We start from the raw sequence: 20,112 nt of genomic DNA on the forward strand, positions 1-20,112 counted from the left end.
CATCCATCTTCTTCATTCAAGCTGCTTCTTCCTGGGGGTGGGCCATGAGGTGGCAGAAGTCAGGCTTCACCACTCAGCCCACAGGACTGCAGGTTGGGATAGAAGAGCATTTAGGGGAAGAGGCCAAGAAATCTGGAGCTTCCTAGGATTCTTCCGAGAACCAGGGCCCTAGACAGAGCAGGCCCCACACAGAGCTGGGCCGAGGCAGGGCCAGCTTGTCCACAAACACCAGGGGCAGGAGACGGGAAAGAATCAGTTCTCCCAGAAGCAAAAGTGGGCTTCCCAAGATTCTGCAAGTCTGTGAGCCCAGCCGCACAGGCAGGGCACATTCAGGTCCCCATCCCCTTGGTTTCTCTTAAGATCCAACTTCCAGAAACTCTCCCAGCCTGATTTTTGTGCCATCCACGGGTGAATTCTCAGTCCCATACTACCACCTACAGATGGAGGGAGAGGAGGTAAGAATAGTCCCATCCACTCTCATCCTACCTGGGCTTCTTAGCACCACTCTGCCTCTATAATCACAACATGGTGATGATACTAAAAGGGAAAATCCTAGGCCCAGAGTCCCAACCCCTGCAAACATCCCTTCTCCCTTCATTTCAGGTAAGCCCCAGGGCCAAGGCACACATGCCTACCTGTGGTCCAAGGAGAGCAATGTACCACCACTACACAGCTCAAGACCCTGCCTTGAGGTGCCCCCCATTGGAGCACCCGTACTAGATACAGCCAACCCTGCCAGCAGGCCTCAGCCCCCAAGAACAGGGCTGGGGTACTTTGAGTCACCTCTTTCCCCACTCCTTTATGACAAGTGCCCAGAAAGGCCTGGGGGAAGAGAACCCCATCAAATAATAAACAGTGCCTAGCTCAGACCCAGCCTGACCCCACTCACCCTTGCAATTTTGCAGCAGTTGGGTTGGCAATCAGAACTACAGGGCAGCAGAGCTGCAGGGAAGCAAGCTGGAGCCCCAGGCTAGGCTGGCAACTCCCAATGGCTCCCCAGGGGTGCACACAAACCTGTTGGCATGGAACCAGAGAGTAGCTGTCCCTGGAGTAAGGACTCCAGGTGTCAGGCCCAGCAGGCTCCCCAGAGTTGGGCAGGCTCCCTCTAAGAGCATCTTGTCCATCCCTCTTAACTAGCAACAAACCCCTCCCCCACACCTCCTTCATCCTCCGTATGATGCACATTCTAAAAATCTCACTTTAAGACATCCCCTCTCCCTACCATTCCACCTGGCACAGATCAGAGACACGTTCCCACACGTGGCTGGCTTTGCAGGTTATGCCCTGAAAGACAGACATAAACACCTGAATCCTAAAACCCACCTTGCCAGCCTAGTACAGTGCCACCCACCCCCGCCAAAGCAGTGGGGGCTTCAACATATGCTAATTAATCTTCTCTTTTAGCATCAAAAGTTGGGGAAAAGTCAGAGTCCAAATGGCTCTGCCCCTTCAAGCTATGGAAATAAAACTTTAAGGCCTGCAAAAACCTTCAAACAATTGGTTAAGCCAGCCATTTAATGCAGGAATCACCTGTTCAGCCCAACAGCCCCTGTCTTCTTAAACACTACTGTCACTGGGAAACTCACTATACCACCGGGCCACCTTTGTAGCTGGAGGCCAGAATTAACTGGTCGACAGCATTTCCTTAGGCTTAGATGAGCTCTGTGTCCTTGCTATTTCCACTCACTGATCCCAGAGATGGCATGTGGACCCAGAAAGCCTCACCACCAGGCAGTTCCCCAAAGCCTGCTTTTGAGACATAAACACCCCAGCCAACATGCCCTTCAACCATCACTCCTAAGCGATGATCTCCTGTCATCTCCTGAGATGTGCCTGGATGTCCAGAAAATGTGTCCAGGAGACTGGACATATCCTCTCCCATCATCTGGGCACAATGAGGGCACATACTGGGGCCTTGTGAGCTGTAAGGAGGGAAACCATATAATTTCTCTTCCAAACCGGAACATTTTAAATACTGGTAAATGGACACTATTAACTGTGCCAGGAAAACAGGCACAAACAGGACATATGGCCACACCAACTCTGTGGCACTGGGCGCACACAGCATAGTTATTCATTTACTCCACTGAGAATGCAAGCCCTTTTGGTGGCCACTGCCCACTCCAGACTCATTGGGACTTTGTCCACCCCTACCCCCTGGTGAGGGGCTGTGGCAGAGGCAGAGATCCTGAAAGGCCACAATACACTTGCCTCTGTGTTGTACCACACTCACCCACAATTAAAATAATGTTTGTATTCACTACTTGCTTCCACACTGTGCTCAAAGTTCTATGGTCAGTGAGTTGGGGGGGAGGGGCAGGGTACTGAGTAACCTGCCCTTGAATAGCTGACCCTCTAAAAGGAATAGAAACAGAGGGACAGACACAAAAACAATCCACTTTGGCCCTGCCAGGGTTAACAGCCATGGTCTCGACAGTCCTAAACAGACACCAAGTAGCCTGCCTGCAGCTCAAAATGAATGGCTCACAGCAGGACTGGTGAATAGGCATGTGTCCAGGGGCCTGGATGGGGCTTGGTTTGCATTTCCAACTTCCTCCCTCCCTCCCCTCCCCCATACACACACACACACACACACACACACACACACACACATACACACACACACACGCCTGAGGTGGTGGTAGGGGCCTAGTGTAACAGCCACAGGACCTAGAAGACGAGGGCCAGGTTGGGAGGAACAGGACCATCTTCTCAGCCCTCCAGACCCTTGTTCCTTCTCTTCCAGCCACTGCTTTTTCCAACAGCAGCAGGTTTTCTTTGGATTTTTTTTTTTCTGGATATTGTGCGCCCAACACAAACTACTAAAGGCCCTTCCACAGAGCATCAGTGCCACCTGGGAGCACCAGAGGGCGCCGCTGCCCTTCCTAGTGAAGAGCACCCAGCAATCTGCAATTGCAGCCTCAGGGCAGAGGCACCCAAACCTCAGGACCAGGGAACAGGCTCCCCGTGTCCCCAGCTGGGGATCCTGCAGCTCCATTCAGTCAGTCGAGTTCTGGGTGTCTAACCTTCAGGTTCCTGCTGTGAGTCAGCTCACCTCTCATATTTCCCCAAAAGTCTTAAGCAAGCCTGCTGGGTAAGCAGCAATAGTCATTTGTTCCAGGCCAGCTTCCCTGTCTCCACAAGGCACACAGGCCCAGGGTGATGCCAATGGAGAGCAATGGCCGGGTTTCACGCCTCTCTAGGCCAAGCCCTTTACCCAAAGGAAAACCCTCCCACCCTGCCTGGATGCAAGGCCGCAGAGCCTGCTCCTGCAGATGGGCCCGAGGGAGGGCAGAAATGTCCCACACGCCCCCAGCCAGCTGAAGACAAGCTCAGAATTCAAATAGGAGAACAAAAAACACCTCAGCTTCCTTATGTCAGTTAATGACCCAACTTCTCTAGACTGTCCAAGGCCATTAGGAGACACTGAGAAATAGGAGAAAGAAAACAGAGGCCATAAGCAGGAGCAGTGACAACCCCAACATCACTCAAAGTCATGGCCTGCCGGGGTCTAAGCCCAAAGCCTGAGCAAGAGCCCAGAAATGACCTTACAGAAAGCTGTCCTCCTGCATCTGTCCTGCCCCAGAAAAGGCCCAGAGATACCTCATAAATGACAGCACTGAGCCCATGCCCCTGCCTCTTCTGACCCACGCCAATAGCTGCTCCTAGCAAATGCCTACGTCTTCTGCCACCTCTCCCCCTTCAACCACCTACAAAGGACTCTGAGTTGTCACAGGGCCACCAAGCTTAGCCTGTGCATCTGAGAAAGGCCCATCCCTTTCTTCCTGCTCTTCCCGTAGGCTACAGGTAGCCAGCAGTTACCGTGGGCAGTGGTAGGTTGGGGCTGGGCAGTAGGAACCAGGGTGATGGACTAAACAAAGGAAGCAAAGAGTGGCCTCACCCACTGACCCACCCCACACACCTGTCTATGAGGCCACCAGCTGGGCCTCCTATCCAGGGCCGGACTAAGGCCTCTGAGAAGGGAAATACATGTGCCTATGGCCTAGGCCTGGACCCCACCATGGGCCTTGCTGGACAACTCAACAGCTTTTGAAGACTAAAGAGTTAGAAAAGGCAAAGGGACCAGTGTAGTGGTCAGGGGCTGTGATTATATAATTTATAAAAAATACATATTTCCCATATATATGTGGTCTTCATCCACAGTTCCTGGATCACAGCTTCTAAAACTCTTGAAATTTCCTGATAATAGCAATGGGAGCATCTTCTGTTATAATATTTGGTCTCTTATCCTCAGTTCCTGAAAACACTTCAGTACCATGAGGGTGAAATGGGTGTTTGTCATTCGTAACATACCCTTTCAGCACAACTGAGGTTTTCCATTACTGAGGGAACTTTTCGAAGCACCTAATGGGATGGGGGCTGGTTGCCAAGGGAACCAACCATAAACAGAGGATTGGAACTTTCAGTCCCACACCCAAATTTCTGGGGGCAGGGATGGGGAAGAGGCTGGAGGTTGAATCAATCACTCACACCTACGTAGTGAAACCACAAAACCCCAGAAGGACTGGGAGAGCTGTCGAGCACCTGCAAACTTGGGGAGAGTGGCTGCACTCAGCGAGGTCATGGAAGTTCTGTGCCTTTCCCCCACTCCATGCCCTATGCATCTCTTCCATTTGGCTGTTCCAGAGCTATAGCCTTTTATAACAAATTTGTAATCTAGTAAGTAAAATGTTTCTCTGAGTTCTGGAGCTGCTCTAGCAAATTGGTCAAACCCAAGGGGGGAGTTGCTGGAGCCTTCCATGTATTGCTGGCCAGGTGGGAGCACTGATTTTCAATTGGCATCTAAAGCAGGGGGGAAGATAGGACTGTCCTGTAGGACTGAGCCCTTTACCCATGAAATCTGATGCTCTCAGTAAACAGTGTCATAATTGAGCTGAATTATAGGACACCCAGCTAGTGTCAGAGAATCCCTTGGATGCTTGGGGAACAACCCCTCCCCCCATTGGAACAGGATGCATAATCCTAATTGGTATCAGAACCCCCTTAGGAGCTCGGTCCAGGGCCTCAGCTAAAGGACTCCTGCATCCCTCCTTTAGACTGAGCACACTCAGAACAAAGCAGCCATCATAATCAGCACTTGCCATGCCTCAAGACCATGAGGCCCATGGAGGGCCACAGCCCAAGGGTCTCCAAGTACAGAAGGTTACAGATTTCCGAGGAGGTTCCCACAACCTCCCGCCAGGGCAGGGGAGCACTTGGAGGTAAGTGCATTGAGGAAGGGGTGGAGGCATCAATTACTTGACTCTCCTCTTCGGGGGGAGACATAAAAACTGAGCAGGAACAGCTTGGGGAAGTTGGCTAGCTTCAGGGAGGGTGAGGAAGTCTGAAGTGTGGTCCCCAGGCCCCACCTCTCTACCTGCCAAGTCTTCCTTACCTTGAGGCCAGAGGGCAAGAGGTGGAGGTCAAATAACATAGAATATATACAAATGGCCTTCTTGCTTTCCTCCTATTCCTCCCTCTACCAACTCATGAAGCAAGGCCCACCACTGAAGAGCTGTACTCCTCGATACACTGGGCCCTCAGAGCACCATGTTCTTGAGACTCACCTGCCTCCACGTGCAGACAAAGAGCCTTGGCTTAGGGAGAACTGCACTCAACCATGCAAAGCCAGAACCCCCGCGGTCTGCCCAAGGGCCACATCATCAGCCCTCCTTCCCGCCCTGGGATCCAGGCTGCAAACACCCAGCATCCTTCCTGAGGGGCAAAGCTGGTATTGCCAAGGACGTACCTGGGTTTCTGAGTTGGTTCTTTGGCTTCCCTCAAACCAAACCAGCTACTCTTGACCTTTTCCTCCCCGCTGGATGAATGATGGGGAGAGGCCCCCAGGGTGGGGCCCTTCTCCCCCAGAGAGCCACGGCGCCCCAACTCGCTCCGACTCAGCCCCTGGTGGTGATGGTGGAAAAGGCCCATCCTGGGCTTCCGCTCCTCCTTCCGGGCTCCCTCCTTCTCTGCCGCAGCCTCAGAGGAGGCCACCATGGGCGTGGCAACCTGCACTGGCTTCCCCTCTGGGAGCTGGGCCCCCTCCTCCTCTCCAGGGTGGCTGGCCCCTGGGGCCAGCACTTTGGCCTGAGTGCTCAGCTCCTCCTGTCCAGGCACTGCCTCTGAGCTGTTGGTGCTGCAGCTGCCTCTGCCCCAGGAGTCATCTGCAGACTGAGGTCCCTCCTCAGAGGGCCGGGAAGAAACACTGTGCAGGGAGCTGGAGGGTAGAAATGGACCGGAGATGGAGCTGCGGTGCCGCAAGGGGCCCTGGGGCTCCTCGTTATAAATGTGGCTTCCGTTGACACAGAGAGACGAGCGGGTGGTGGCGTCAAGGTGGCCCTGAAGATCAAGAAGGGCTCGAGGAGGAGCTGCTCGCATCTGGCTGGCCTCGTCGCTGTAGGTCCTCTTGTGGGTGAACAACTTGGGGGACTGTGCAGAGTCCCTGCCTGAAAAGGAAGCACACGCAGGGTTAGCACAGGGAAGAGAAGCCGTTTCCTGGCCTGGGGCCTCCCCTGCTCCCTTGAAGGGAAAGTGTGACCTCCGCTCCCCTCTGCAGCAGGCGTGGCCCCTCATTGCTCACCCCCTTCGGTGGACAGCCTGCTGCTGCGGCTAGGAGAACGGGTGAGCAGCTCGGCCCCAGAGCCCTGGTAGGCCAGGCTCCCACTGGCTGAGGACAGGGTACTGTCCGAGCCCAACGAGGTGTTGGACTGGGTCAGGGATGACTTGCGCAGCTTGTTGCGGAGGAAGAAGCCTTTGGCTTTGCCCATCTTGCCCAGGCTGCCCAGCTCGGGATCCTCCAGGGCACTGCTTGGGAGGATGGCAGAAGCAGATTCCAGGTCATACTTCTTCTTGCCCTTCATCTTGTCCTTAATCTTGCTAAAGGGGGACCGCGGCTTGTCCTTCATGGACAGGTCAAACATGCTGGCACTCAAGTTGTTACGAGTGAACTGGATGGTGACTTGGATCTCCCCACGTTCCTTCTCCTTCTTGCCTGCCTTGGAGTGTAGCTTGTACCACCTGTGAGAAGGGTGGGGGGAGAGCCTGGTCACAGACACAGGGAGCCTGGCCTCCACAAGTGCCCATCACCTCATACGGCCATGACAGCTTCTCACCACCAACTCCTGCTCTGACACACAGGCCCTGCCTTCCACATCACAGGCACAGGTGAAAACTATCCAACACTTTTCCACGATGAAAGAAACTACATCCTGAGTAGGGGAAGTTCCAAGGTGCTACCAGGCAGGGCAGGGGTTACCATGCCACAGCCCCCTCCAAACCTTGCAGCTTCCCTGGAGCTCAGAGACCTCTCCCCGGCCCCATCCCCTCTACAGCTGACACTCTGAGGCCCAGAGGGGTGACGCTGGGTCTGGGAAAGACTAACATCTCCAGTCCCCTGTTACAGATAGACCTGCCCACATTTTTCCCTGTTAACATCATCTCCGCTGGCCAGTCCAAGCTAAAGCTCTGCTCTGAGCCACCAGTGAGCCCAGGAAAGAATAGCTCACCCAGAGGCCCTGGGCCAAGAACACAGGAACCCTGGTGCATAGCCATACACACCTCACCCACTCACTGACTCACCCACCAGGAGCACCTCTGCAAGATGTAGGAGCAAACAGGATGGCATAAAAGGGCCTTAAGCAAGAGACCAGGGAAGAGAAAACACTCATATCTGATGAGCATCTGCTGCGTGTTACAATGGAGTGCACGGTGTCTCTTCCCACTCCCACTACTTACACCTCACATCAAGCCCATGAAATCACAGACACTACCCCAAGTTCACAGATCAGGAGTCCTTTGAGCACAAACTACCAGGAAGGAGGGAAGCCAAGAAGCCAGGATTTTTTTGTACCCAAAGCCCATGTTCTTTCCATTACACACTCCCAGAGAGACCCTCACACTCATGGCCAGGGTGGGTGAAGTCTACCATGCAGGGGACGAGTGTAAATGAAGCTCTTCCTCCCTCTCCTTTCCTCAAACCCTCCCCCAACCACTCAGACTCCTAGGAGAAGGCCCAAAAGGAAGGGCTGACCAAGCTGATTCTGCCTGGCTGGCTGTACCCATTCACCCAGGTCATACTCCTGCCCATCTCCACAGAGGTGAGTGGAGAGATTCTGCAGACACTGAACCAGAAAGATTCTGCATTGAGGGAGAGCAGCCCAAATGATAGGGTCAGGCACAGCTGAAAACAGGACTCAGTGAAAATCAGGCCCCTTTCTCTCACTAGCACCCAGAATGTGTAACCTCCCAGCTCAGAAAGCTGAACTAAAAAATTCAAAGGATGGGTTTCGAGATAAATTGGAGGAAATCTTCAGAATGGAGAAAGACAAAAATGAGGTGATTATTAGAGGTCAATCCAAGGAAGTCCACAACCAAATAACTGGCAAGTCAAACAAGAGGGCAGAGTCTGGTCCCATGTGTGAGGCTTGGGAGTCATCTTTCCCATTCATAAGATAAGACAAAAGCCGAGCAACCTGAAAATCAAGAATTCACAGGGCAATGAAACTATTTTGTATAATCCTATGACTATAGATACATGTCATCATACATTTGTCATAACCCACAGAATAAAAAACACAAAGAGTGGACCCTAATGTGAGCTAAGGGCTCTAATTAATAATACTGTATCAACATTGGCCCATCAGTTGTAACAAATGTATCACACTAACGCAAGATGCTAGCAACAGAGGAAAGGGGGGGTTTAAGGAGTATATAGGGGGAGCTCTCTGTACTTTTCACTAGTTTTTCTGTACACATTAAACTGTTCTAAAATAAATTTTATTAACCAAGAAAAAAAAAGAAACAGCATATGCAAACAACACAAAGAGGATAAATAAACAAAGAAAGAAAAAACACAATAAAGTTTTCCTTAGCTGAAGGACATAAACACCAGCACAGAAGGACCCCCAAGTATGCAGTACAATGAACAAAAAGCCAGCCAATAGGTATCTCTGTGGTTTCAGAACACCAGATACAGAAAGGAGACCCTGAAGGCTTCCAAAGAGGAGAGACAGGTTCATTTATTCAGGAATTAGAATAGCATCAGGTCCCCACTAGCAACACTGGGCACCATATAGTCATGTGTGTGTGTGTGTGTGTGTGTGTGTGTGTGTGTGTGGCAGAGGCAGAATCAGAGAGAGGGATAGACAGACAGGAAGGGAGAGAGATGAGAAGCATCAATTCTTCGTTGCAGTTCCTTAGTTGTTCATTGATTGATTTCTCATATGTGCCTTGACCGCGGGCCTTCAGCAGACCGTGTAACCCCTTGCTCGAGCCAGTGACCTTGGGCTCAAGCTGGTGAGCCTTCTCAAATACAATGAGCCAGCGCTCAAGCTGGCGACCTTGGGGTCTCGAACCTGGGTCCTCTGTGTCCCAGTCCGACGCTCTATCCACTGCGCCACCACCTGGTCAGACACCACATAGAGTCTTTAAAGGCCAAGCCCTAGTCACTTTCCCCAGACCTGGCCTAGACCCCATTTAAGGCAGGAAGATCCTGGGAGGTGGGGCAGAAGAGCTATGTATGGCCTCCAGCCCCAAACCCTCCCAGCCTCAAGTAGCTGGAATCAGCAAGCACACACATCCTTTGCTGGGGCATAAAGGTCAGGGGCCCTCAGCCCCACCGGTCACCTAACACCACAGCACTAGCCATGGTTATCTCGGGAAGTCAGGCTGCAGGGAGCTATCACATCCGACATTGTCTATTTTTATCCTGTTTGAATTTTTCATAAGAAGCATATATTTCTGTCATAATAGGAGAAAAAGACAAGAAAACACCCATTCCTATCTTATCTCAATTGCCTGAGCCACAGAATGGGCTGCTTGTTTGTCCTCCTCTAGTAAAAGGGAGGTATCTCACTAACCCAGGATAAGGCTCAGGTCCTCTGCCCAAAGGATCCTTGTCCCCTGCCCTTTCCAACCCTGTCTTCTATAAGAAGAACCTTCCCTTTGCTTCTCCTGCTCTTTCCCAGGGAATTTGGGGTTCTTTCTGGACCTGCTTTTCAGGGCAGCCAGGAAGGAAGAGAAAAGACTTCCTTCACCATTGTCTAACTCTCCCATCCAGAGCAGAGTGAGGTTGAGAATGGCCAGGACCTGCCTCTACACCTCCAGCCACTGTCACTCAGCTATCACCCTATCAACTCATCCTACTTTCCTCTGCCCGCCAGGCCAGGCCTGAACTGGACCCTGGCTGGTATGTCAGGTGCCCCAGGGACTCAACCACAGGAGGCATTCTCCCAGGACTGTGACCCTCACAGACTGAGACAGCAGTGCACCACAACCAACAGCCCCAGACAAAAGCCATATTCTTCCCTTCTACCCCTGCTTCCTCCTGCCTGTCCACAGGGTCCCCCAACAGACCCTGGCCTGCCCAACACTGCAGCACACAGTCCAGTTAAGGCTAGGAAGCCCTGAACACCGCTGACACGGGCTGGTGATCCCTCAGTGAAATGATGGAGACTTTCTCTTGACAGAGCCCTGCGCACAGCAGACTCCAGAGCAAATAGGCCCTGAGCATCTCACCCCTGCAGATTGAGGCTCCCATGGGGAATGAGACTACTTGGTCATATGGCCCAGTTCAAGTTCCACCTCTAAGAAGCTCTCTCTGGTACCACCATCCTGGCCCAGTCCAACCCTCCTCTTTCTAACCAGGTATTCATACTCTGAACCAAACTTACTCTACAGCCAGATCTGGCCACACTCTGCTCTGACCACCCGGGATTGTCATCTCAGCTGCCTGAGATCTCCCTAGCTAAACTGTGTGCCCTGTGCATGTTACTGAGCACCCTCCCTCCCCCAGGCACACAGCTCCAAAGCAAAGGAACAATACCTGGCAGTAAAGCCCTCAGAGATTCACTGCCCACCCTCCCTCTCGTTTTGCCCTTGCTCTACCCACCCCTTGCTCAGAGCTCTCCTCCAGATGCATGTGGCAACCCAGCATGGTGGCTCAGAGCTGGCTCTGCACCCTGAGTGCACATATGCCCCCCCCCCCTCACTTACTGGTGTACAAACTCCACCTACCAGGTTACTTCCGTAAGCTTCTGTTTCCCGGCCATCAGGTGGGGATACCACCCCATCGGCATCTGAGAGAATGAACACACGAAGTCCCTAACCCTGAGGGCTGTGCCTCGCCTTCAAGGGCATCTGCCAGCTCCTTGAACAAATATTCACCCTCAGTTCCGCAGGACTGGCCACAGAGGAGAGGGCCCCATGTGAAGGCAGCAGGGCCTCCTGCCCTGGCCTCTGGCTTAAGAGTTTCAGCTCCTCCTCATACCACCCCTGCACCCCTGGGTGCATTCTCTCTCTCTCTCTCTCTCTCTCTCTCTCTCTCTCTCTCTCTCTCTCTTTCTCTATTGCTATCTCATTGCCCTGCATGGGCCACTGCAGCCCCAGGACCTCCAACTCCAAGGCCTAGGCTGAGGCCTGACCTGTCACTTCTATCCATGGCTGAGATCCATTCAAAATAAGTCAGGATTTGACCAAGGCCCCAACACCCCAACACACATCTAGATGGTGGCCCGCGAGACAGAACTCTCCAGCTGAGACACCCAAACCAGCTATGTGTCAGCACGGGACTATATCTACCTATACCAAGATACCACCCTAAAGCCTACAGAATTACAAAGGCCAGGCCTGGGAATATATTTTTTTAAGTTAAAGGGGAAGGGTTCCTCCTCAAGTGACTGAATTCACAGTGGGATGGTTCCTGCCTGGTCTACCTCCCTTTGTGGATCAGAGACCAACTTTCCGTCCACCTGGGACCATTCTCATTCTCTGGGTACTCAAGCAGTACCCAGAGGAACCTGCATCTCTCATCTGCCCAGCTAAGGCTTGCCCTCCAAAGTCCAGAGGATCAGCTCAGTGGTGGGAATCAGCCTGTTCACGCCGGTTCGGCAGAACCGATACCTCATTTTTTGTGAAGTTTGGTGAACCAGTTGTTAAAATGGCATTTGTAATCAGGGTTCTCTCTAAGGTGGGTGCCTGGGCAGCCACCCAAAGTGGAAATCACAAATTTACACCCTAAAGGAATAGATCCTACTCCTACAGTGAAAAGATGGTTAAGGATAAATCACACAGCCAATGATGCTCAAATAAAAGCAAAGAAAATTGCCGGTAAGGACGCCAATCAAGAAGCAATATGGAAATATCTTAAATAACAGTTTTATTGTTTTTTGTCAGGTATTATTTAATATTTTTCATTAATATCTTAAAACTCTTATAACATAATCTAGTTTTGTATACCTCTTTTATTCTTATTTAAGAATTAAATGCATGAAATAATCCACCTTTCGGCATATTTTTTTTTATACTTGAAATAGTCATTAGGGCAGAGAACCAGTTGTTAAATAATGTGAATCCCACCACTGGACCTGCTCCTTCTGAGACGGCTGGCCCTAGCAATGCCCATCCCTTCCCCAGGAGATAACTATGTACCATGGAACATGCATGTGGGGAAGGGGCAGGCACCATTAAAGCACTTCCTATGAATAAAGAGTGCTACAATGAACAAGGCCTCCTTTCCAGGAAACCAGTTCTGAAAGGGCACTCTCACCAAGACAGAAGGAAGGACAGTGATTCTGCTCCAGTAAAATTCCCCTGCCCCACTCCGGATCTCAAAGCCCTGGCTCCTGGCTCCTGCTGCATGTAAATCACCAACCTGCAGGTCCACCACTGCAAGTTCAAACTGCTCCACAGCATCACACCACAACGCTCACACTGTGTGGGGCACCTGAACTCTCCAAGGCCCTGGCAGCACATGCTTGGAAGGCAAGGGTTTTGACAAAGATGATCATTAGCTAGGACTTGTCCCAGGTACATCTGCAGCCCAAACATGATGGTCACAACCAGGGAAAGAGCAGTAAGAGAAACCTCCCTGCCCCTGAAGAGGTGTGCAGAGCTATGGATGCTGCTCTTCAGGAGTAACATTCATCAGCCCTTCTCAAACTGCAACGAACTAAAGGATCCCTGGGTCTGGTTAAAATGCAGGTCTGACCCCGTGGGTGCAGATGGGCTGTGAGGACCATACCTGCATAGAGGAAGACACGTGATGAGCTGAGAATCAGCAGGGCTGGCCTCACTGTGTGCTCACTGTGTCCCAGGCTCTGCGCCTCTTCCACTACCTACACAGTCCAGGAGACTGGGTCTTTTTTCCCTATTAGGTGAATGAGGAAACTAACTTTCAGAGGTTTGTGACTCATCTGAGGTCACACAGGTAATAAGTGATGGAAATCTAAACTTGAACATGAAGATGCCTAACTCCAGCCCATGCCCATAGTCTTTAAAGTGAAGCATTTCTTATCAAGCTGACTGCAAACACTTGGGCCTCCAGACACCTTGAGAGGGCAGAGGCTGCAAAAGGGCTGGATGTGCATCAACCTCCCAAACAGACACACAGAAGGGGAATAAAGACCAGAAACCCATTGAAGGGGTTGGCCCAATCCTGAGGGGACTGAGCCCTGAGAGGCCACTGAGAAAATCTTGGGGTTTGTCCTGCCCCAGGTCATTACAACTTTGTCTGGGAGCAGCCTCCCCAACAGCCATCGGGGTCCTGAATTTCTGAGTGCCGACCACAGGAAAACATTTTTTAAAGATTTTTATCTATTGATTTTTAGATAGAGGAGAAAGAGAGAGAGAGAAAAAAAAAGGGAGGACCAAGAAGCATCAACTCCTATTAACAGTAGTTGTTTCTCATATGTGCCCTGACCAGGCAAGGGGCTTTGAACCAGCAACCTCAGTATTCAAGGTAGACACTACTGCACCACTGAAGGTCAGGCGTGGGAAAACTCTTAGAGGGCCCCTGCTTAGCCACAATATCTTCCCCACACTCCCACGCCTGACAAAGTTCAGCAGGTCCAGTATGAACTCAGCCCTCAGTCTCCCCCCAGGCTGGACCTCTCCCCACACACCACAGGGACAGAGGACATAGGTGGGATGCCAGGAGTGGGGGACTTGTTGCCTCACCTGTTATCAAGACCATGGCCCTACTCTCTCCTGCTAGTGGGCTCCCCATACCCAGCTCTCTGCCCATCTCTCTGGGTACACAGCTGGGCTAACAGTTGCCACACAGTGTAACTGGAAAAGCCCAACATTCTGGGAGGGTCAACCTAGGGTAGATGCCAAACATAGGCAAGTGCCAGGGTGGTTCCTGTCAGAGAGTAGGGTGGCGGGGGACAGACAGACACAGGCCCGAGCACTCCAGACTCATTTCCAATTCTAATCAGTCTAAAATTCAGCTTACAACCTGAATAATCATGTTGACCCTTCCTGAGCCTTCCACATGTCGTTTATTTCAGGCCCCAAACCCAAGAACCATCTTTGTCTCTTTTTCTCCTCACAGCCCACATCGAAACCTTGAATTCTTTTAGCCCTACCTGCAAATTACAGTGTGTCCGTAAAGTCATGGTGCACTTTTGACCGGTCACAGGAAAGCAACAAAAGACAATAGAAATGTGAAATCTGCACCAAATAAAAGGAAAACACTCCCAGTTTCTGTAGGATGATGTGGCAGCATGTGCACATGTGCAGATGATGACAAAACACTATGTATACAGCGGAGCAGCCCACGGACATGCCAGTCGAGATGTGGACGGTACAGAAGAAAGTTCAGTGTGTTCTGTGGCTCACTAAATTCAAATCCGTGACCAAAGTGCAACGTGAATAACGTGAATATCAGTGTGTTTATAACGAAGCGCCACCACATAGGAATAACATTACTTAATGGGATAAGCGGTTGAAGGAAACCGGCAGTTTGGTGGAGAAACCCCGTTCTGGTAGGCCATCAGTCAGTGACGAGTCTGTAGAGGCTATACGGGATAGCTACCTAAGGAGCCCTAAAAAATCTGTGCATGAGCCCACATCGAACTGCTCTGAATAGGTATGAAACTGGGAGAGTTTTCCTTTTATTTGGTGCAGATTTCACATTTCTATCGTCTTTTGTTGCTTTCCTGTGACCGGTCAAAAGTGCACCATGACTTTACGAACACAATGTATATCTACAATCCACCCCCTCCCACCACTGTCACCCTACAGTGCAGCCCCCCACCATCTCCTGCTGGACAATACAGTTCCCTGCTCACCTGCCTCCCTGCTATCCACCCAGCAAACAGGTGAGGTCAGCGCATATCACACTCACCCCTTAGAATGGTGGAAAGGACATATCTTTTGGCTCCCGGCTTCCCTGACTCTCTGTGTCTCTCACCCACATTGGCCTTCCTGGTGTCCCTCAACCCAACATCCATGCTCACAACTCAAAGCCACTATGTAGCTGCTTCACCCTTTGCTGAGACACAGGCCTAGATCTCAGACCATGGTTCACTCACTCACTCATGTCAGTTTATCTGAACCTCGTCCATCTTCCCTGAGTACCCCAACTACAACTGTCCCTCACCCTACTTTATTTTTTAAACATACTTAATCCTACCTGACATGTAGCAGAGCAGTAGAGTAGCAGTGTGTGTGTATTCATGCACACATGCACGAGCATGCATGTATTCCACACCGTAAGATGATGTGTGTGTGCACAGCCACTTAATGTCTGTCTTTCCCTGCTAATTCTGCTCATCTCGGCTTCCCCAGCACTTCAAATAGTGGATACCCAAATATTTGTTCAATGAACGAACAAATTAATCCATGAATTGAGAACTTGTTTGTTCCTGTTCGCAAATGAACAACTGTGCAACATTTCTATCACTACAAATCCATGGGTCTTATCCATGACACCAGGAATTTCCAAAGAGCAAAGAAAGGGATCCTGCCCACCATCCCCTTACAGAAGCCTCCTGAGGGAAGGAGTCACAAGAGCCAGGCTTCAAGGGGACAGTTACCAAAGGGGATCTTCTTTATCTTTGAGACTCTTATCCCCCATCCCTGAGCTAAGAATCTCATTAACTTCCTGAGAGAGAAGGTGCCAACCAGATTTGAGAAGTGCCCAGACTCATGTATGAAGGTAGCTTTTGATCCCACCCATCACTACTAGGCCTTTAATCTTATCACCATCAACAATTTTACCTCTCATTTAGTACCTTCTGTGTGTTGGGCACTATACTAAGCACTCAACACACCAAATTATACCCTACTAATCCTTTTAACAGCCCTGTAGGGTGGGGTGTGGGAGGCAGACCCTGAGAGTGGCTATCAGCATAGACTTTGGAGCCGGGCTGCCTGGTTTAAGCCCCAGCCCCATCTCTTACGGCTCTGTGACCTTGGGCAGGCCACCCAATCTCTCTGTGCCTCAGTTTTCACATCTACGGGGGTAATGGAAGTCTATTTCCCTCACAAAACTCTTTAAGAAGTGGATTGTGTGTGACGCACTTAGAGAATAGGGCCTGGCACATGGGAAACGCCACACAAGTGTCAGTTCATGTTTTTACAGATGTAGACATGGGCACAGAGCAGTCCACTGGGTTAGGTCACATACTTATTTTCAGTAAGTGGAGAATCATGATTTGAACTCAGGCTCCCTCTTTCCAGAGCCCCCAATCTTGACCACTGCCCTAGACTGCCTCCTTCTCCAAGTACAACACAGACACACACACACACACACAGAATAGGTGCAAAAACCCATCTCCCTGCCCTACCAAGGAATCTAAAGTCACTCCTTATTTCTCCAGAGCAAGGGGTATGTGTTAGATAAAAATTATATCTTTATTTTAGATTATCTAACTGAAATTTCATTTTTCTTCCAATTATGAATTTTTGCAACAGTAGTAGTAGAGTAACAGTACCCATAAGTGTGTCACCAGGAAAAAATAGATATTTTCATATCACACTGCAGATGTTATAGATGTCACAAAATATTGTCTGCACTCATCATTACTTTGAACTTTAAAGTTATGAGACCACCACTGGATCTCATGATTTAATACATACAGTAATAAAACCCCTGTTACTTTAGCAAAGGTCATAATATATTGATAAAGGTGCACCAATATCATGTGTATGCCTTGTAATCCTAAATATTGTTCTGAGAAGAGGTCCATGGCACAAAAAGGGCTAAGAACACCTGCTATAGAGTAGGGAGGGCACAAAGGCAGCAGAAGGGCAGGTGTCTGCCTTCCTGCTTCAGTGCATGGCACCCAGGCTGAGGTCTCAGGGCAGAGGACAGGCATTGCTCCCCAGACTCCACTCAGGGGCCTGGGAGAGCCTGACGACGAGCAAGAAGCCGGCATGCAGCTGAGACACCAGTGTCACGCTACAGTGCTCCATCTGACCCTCAGCTCCCTGCATGCCAATAAAGGTAACTCCAAAGAGAGAAAAACCGCCAAGCGTAACTTGGAGATAACTATGTACCCATGGAACATGCATGTGGGGAAGGGGCAGGCACCATTAAAGCACTTCCTATGAATAAAGAGTGCTACAATCAACAAGGCCTCCTTTCTAGGAAGCCACTTCTGAAAGGGCACTCTCACCAAGACAGAAGGAAGGACAGTGATTCTGCTCCAATACAATTCCCCTGCCCCACTCCGGTTCTCAAAGCCTAGTGCTCAGGGGTGCAGGCTGCTCCCAGAGCTCGTTTGATCATGACCATGACCCCTATTCCACAATCCCCAACTTCCCCAGACTGTCCCCACCTAAGCCTCACCTGTTACGGGTGCAACCCACCAAGTCTGCAGCTTCTCCTTCCTGGCTGTAGCCACAACCCCAGCCTCTCAGGAAAGTGGCCTCACCTCAGGCTGGTGAACAGCTACGGCCATGCTGGGGATGACGGGCCTGTGAAACTGACAATGTATATAGGGGAAAACACCAAAATATCTAACTGCTCATATATCATCTACCCCAGATTTCTAGCAGGCCAGCCATTGGCCAGTTCAAGCAATGTTGTATAGATTAAATCATTTGCCCTTCAAAGACCTGCAGCCTTCAGAGACATGCCACCCTGTCCTCACCTCCTCAGGCCCACGAAGCCCTGCAGTCTCTGCTCTGGCAGGAAACTCCTCCCACATAAAAGACTAGTATGCACTTTCCTGGGGCGGGGTGTGTTTTTCATTTGAAAGTCATCACTAACTGGAAAATGATGGCAAAAATTGTAATTCCTGTCACTCCAGCCTGCCATTTCTTTTCTTTTCTTCTTTTTTTTTTTTTTTTTAAGTTAGAGAGATAGGCAGACAGGCAGACAAACAGGAAGGGAGAAAGATGAGAAGCCATTAACACATAGTTGTGTCACTTTTAGTTGTTCATTGGTTGCTTCTCATATGTGCTTTGACTGGGGGGCTCCAGCTGAGCCAGTGACCCGTTGTTGAAGCCAGTGACCTTAGGCTTCAAGCCAGTGACCATGGGGTCATGTCAAAGATCCTGTGCTCAAGCCAGTGACCCCACGCTCAAGCCGGCAACCTCGGGGTTTCAAACCTCGGTCCTTAGCCTCCCAGGTTGACACTCTGTCCACTGCACCACCACCAGTCAGGCTCCAGCCTGCATTTCTATGTAGAGTGACCAAACAGTTGAAAAGGGAAAGCTTTTCCTTATGCCCGATTCCAAATACATACAGAAGAAAAGGCAGAACTGGAGACCTGGGTGGCAATCATCATGAATATCATGAATGGATACTAAAACCACCGGGAGACAGTGTAATGGGGAACTTCCTAATGGTTGGGTCTGGCTAACAGTCCAGATCCCATGGCTTAACCTGGGCATCACTGAAGATGAAATACAGATGGTGAGGCCATGCAGCAGAGTCATGCAGCTACCCCACAGGACTCTTGCTGGGAGGTGGGACCTGGGAAACAGGCTTTCCAGACCTAGTGCTCAGAGGCTAGCAGAGAGGTTAGAATGAGGGTGTAGGGCATCATTAAGGACCCTTCAACAATGTAGGATGTTCTCAAGGACAAGGGACCCAGCCCCTCCATAAGGGAAGGGTTGAAACAAAGAGAGAGGGAACTGTCATACTGAGAGACCTGACACTAGACACAGTATGCGACCTAAAACAAACCACCAATGAAAAGACAGTTCTGCCCTGGCGAGTTGGCTCAGCAGTAGTGCATTGGCCTGGCATGTGGAAGTCGTGGGTTCGATTCCTGGTCAGGGCACCCAGGGGAAGTGACCATCTGCTTCTCCACCCCTCTGCCTTCTCTCTCACTCTCTCTTCTCCTCCTGCAGCCATGGCTCTAATGATTTGAGCAAGTTGGCCCCAGGTGCTGAGGATGGCCTCGCCTCAGGTGCTAAAATAGCTCAGTTGCTCAGCAATGGAGCAGCAGCATCCTCAGATGAGCAGAGCATCACCTGGTAGGGGGTTTGCTGGGTAAATCCCAGTCAGGGCACATGCAGAAGTCTGTCTCTCTGCCTCCCTGCCTCTCAATTTAAAAAGAAAAGAGAAGGAAAGAAAAGAAAAGAGTAAAATACAGTTATGATATCAGGGATATTTGAATATGGGCTGGATATTGGATGGTTATTAAGGAGTTGTTGATTTTGTGTATGTGATAACGGCATTATGGTTATGCTTTTTTGAAAAAATAAAGAGCCCCTGCATCTGTTTGGGATGGTTGAAAACATGTACTGAAGCATTTAGGGAGCACTGACTTACTTATACTCCTCTCTGGTCTCACCTGGGACTAACAGTGGGTTAATATTAGACCCCTGAGAAGGTCAGGGTAGCCTTGGGCCAGAACACAGGTTTTTTCCCCTTGTCCTATGGTCTTATCTTGAGCCTTGTGCTTGTGCTGACCTACTCATGGCTGCAGCCCAGCACAGGGCCTGGCACATGGGGTCCTGACCCTATCCTGGCACTCACTATGTCCTAAGAGGCACAGAACTAACTCACCAGTGACATCTCACCTAACCAGAGGAGGCCTCAGCCCAGTCTCCACTCGAAACATTTCCCAAGAATTTGCCAGGAACAAGGGAACAAGTAAGAGGGTATCTTCAGAAGCTTATGCTTTGTTTGGGAAATAAGACAGCCACATAAATAGAGGACGAAGGTGATAAACACCACAAAAATGCACAATCTGCACAGGAAGGTTAAAGGGGAGTACTAAGATGATTTCAAGAGAGCTGGTGAATGGCATGGCATTTATACTGGACCTTGAACAATGGATGAGGAGGAAGCAAGGACAGGGCTGGGGAGACAGTCCAGGTGGAAGGAACAGAATATGCAGATGCGCAGAGTGGAAAGGCAAAGTCAGGCAGGGA

General features: G+C 50.5%; 1 protein-coding gene across 3 annotated transcripts in view; it reads right to left on the reverse strand.

The window, feature by feature from the left end:
- Positions 1-20,112, reverse strand: part of RAB11FIP5 (RAB11 family interacting protein 5) — a 40,216-nt gene that overhangs the window by 9,548 nt on the left and 10,556 nt on the right. For all 3 annotated transcript variants that reach the window (XM_066267378.1, XM_066267380.1, XM_066267381.1), the window contains exons 2-3: positions 6,581-7,017; positions 5,750-6,446 (exon numbers count right to left, since the gene is read on the reverse strand). In XM_066267378.1, the coding sequence (XP_066123475.1) occupies positions 5,750-6,446; positions 6,581-7,017 (1,134 nt within the window). The remainder of the gene's footprint in view (positions 1-5,749; positions 6,447-6,580; positions 7,018-20,112) is intronic.

The sequence above is a fragment of the Saccopteryx bilineata genome, chromosome 3 (genome assembly GCF_036850765.1).
Source record: "Saccopteryx bilineata isolate mSacBil1 chromosome 3, mSacBil1_pri_phased_curated, whole genome shotgun sequence".
Lineage (NCBI taxonomy): Eukaryota > Metazoa > Chordata > Mammalia > Chiroptera > Emballonuridae > Saccopteryx > Saccopteryx bilineata.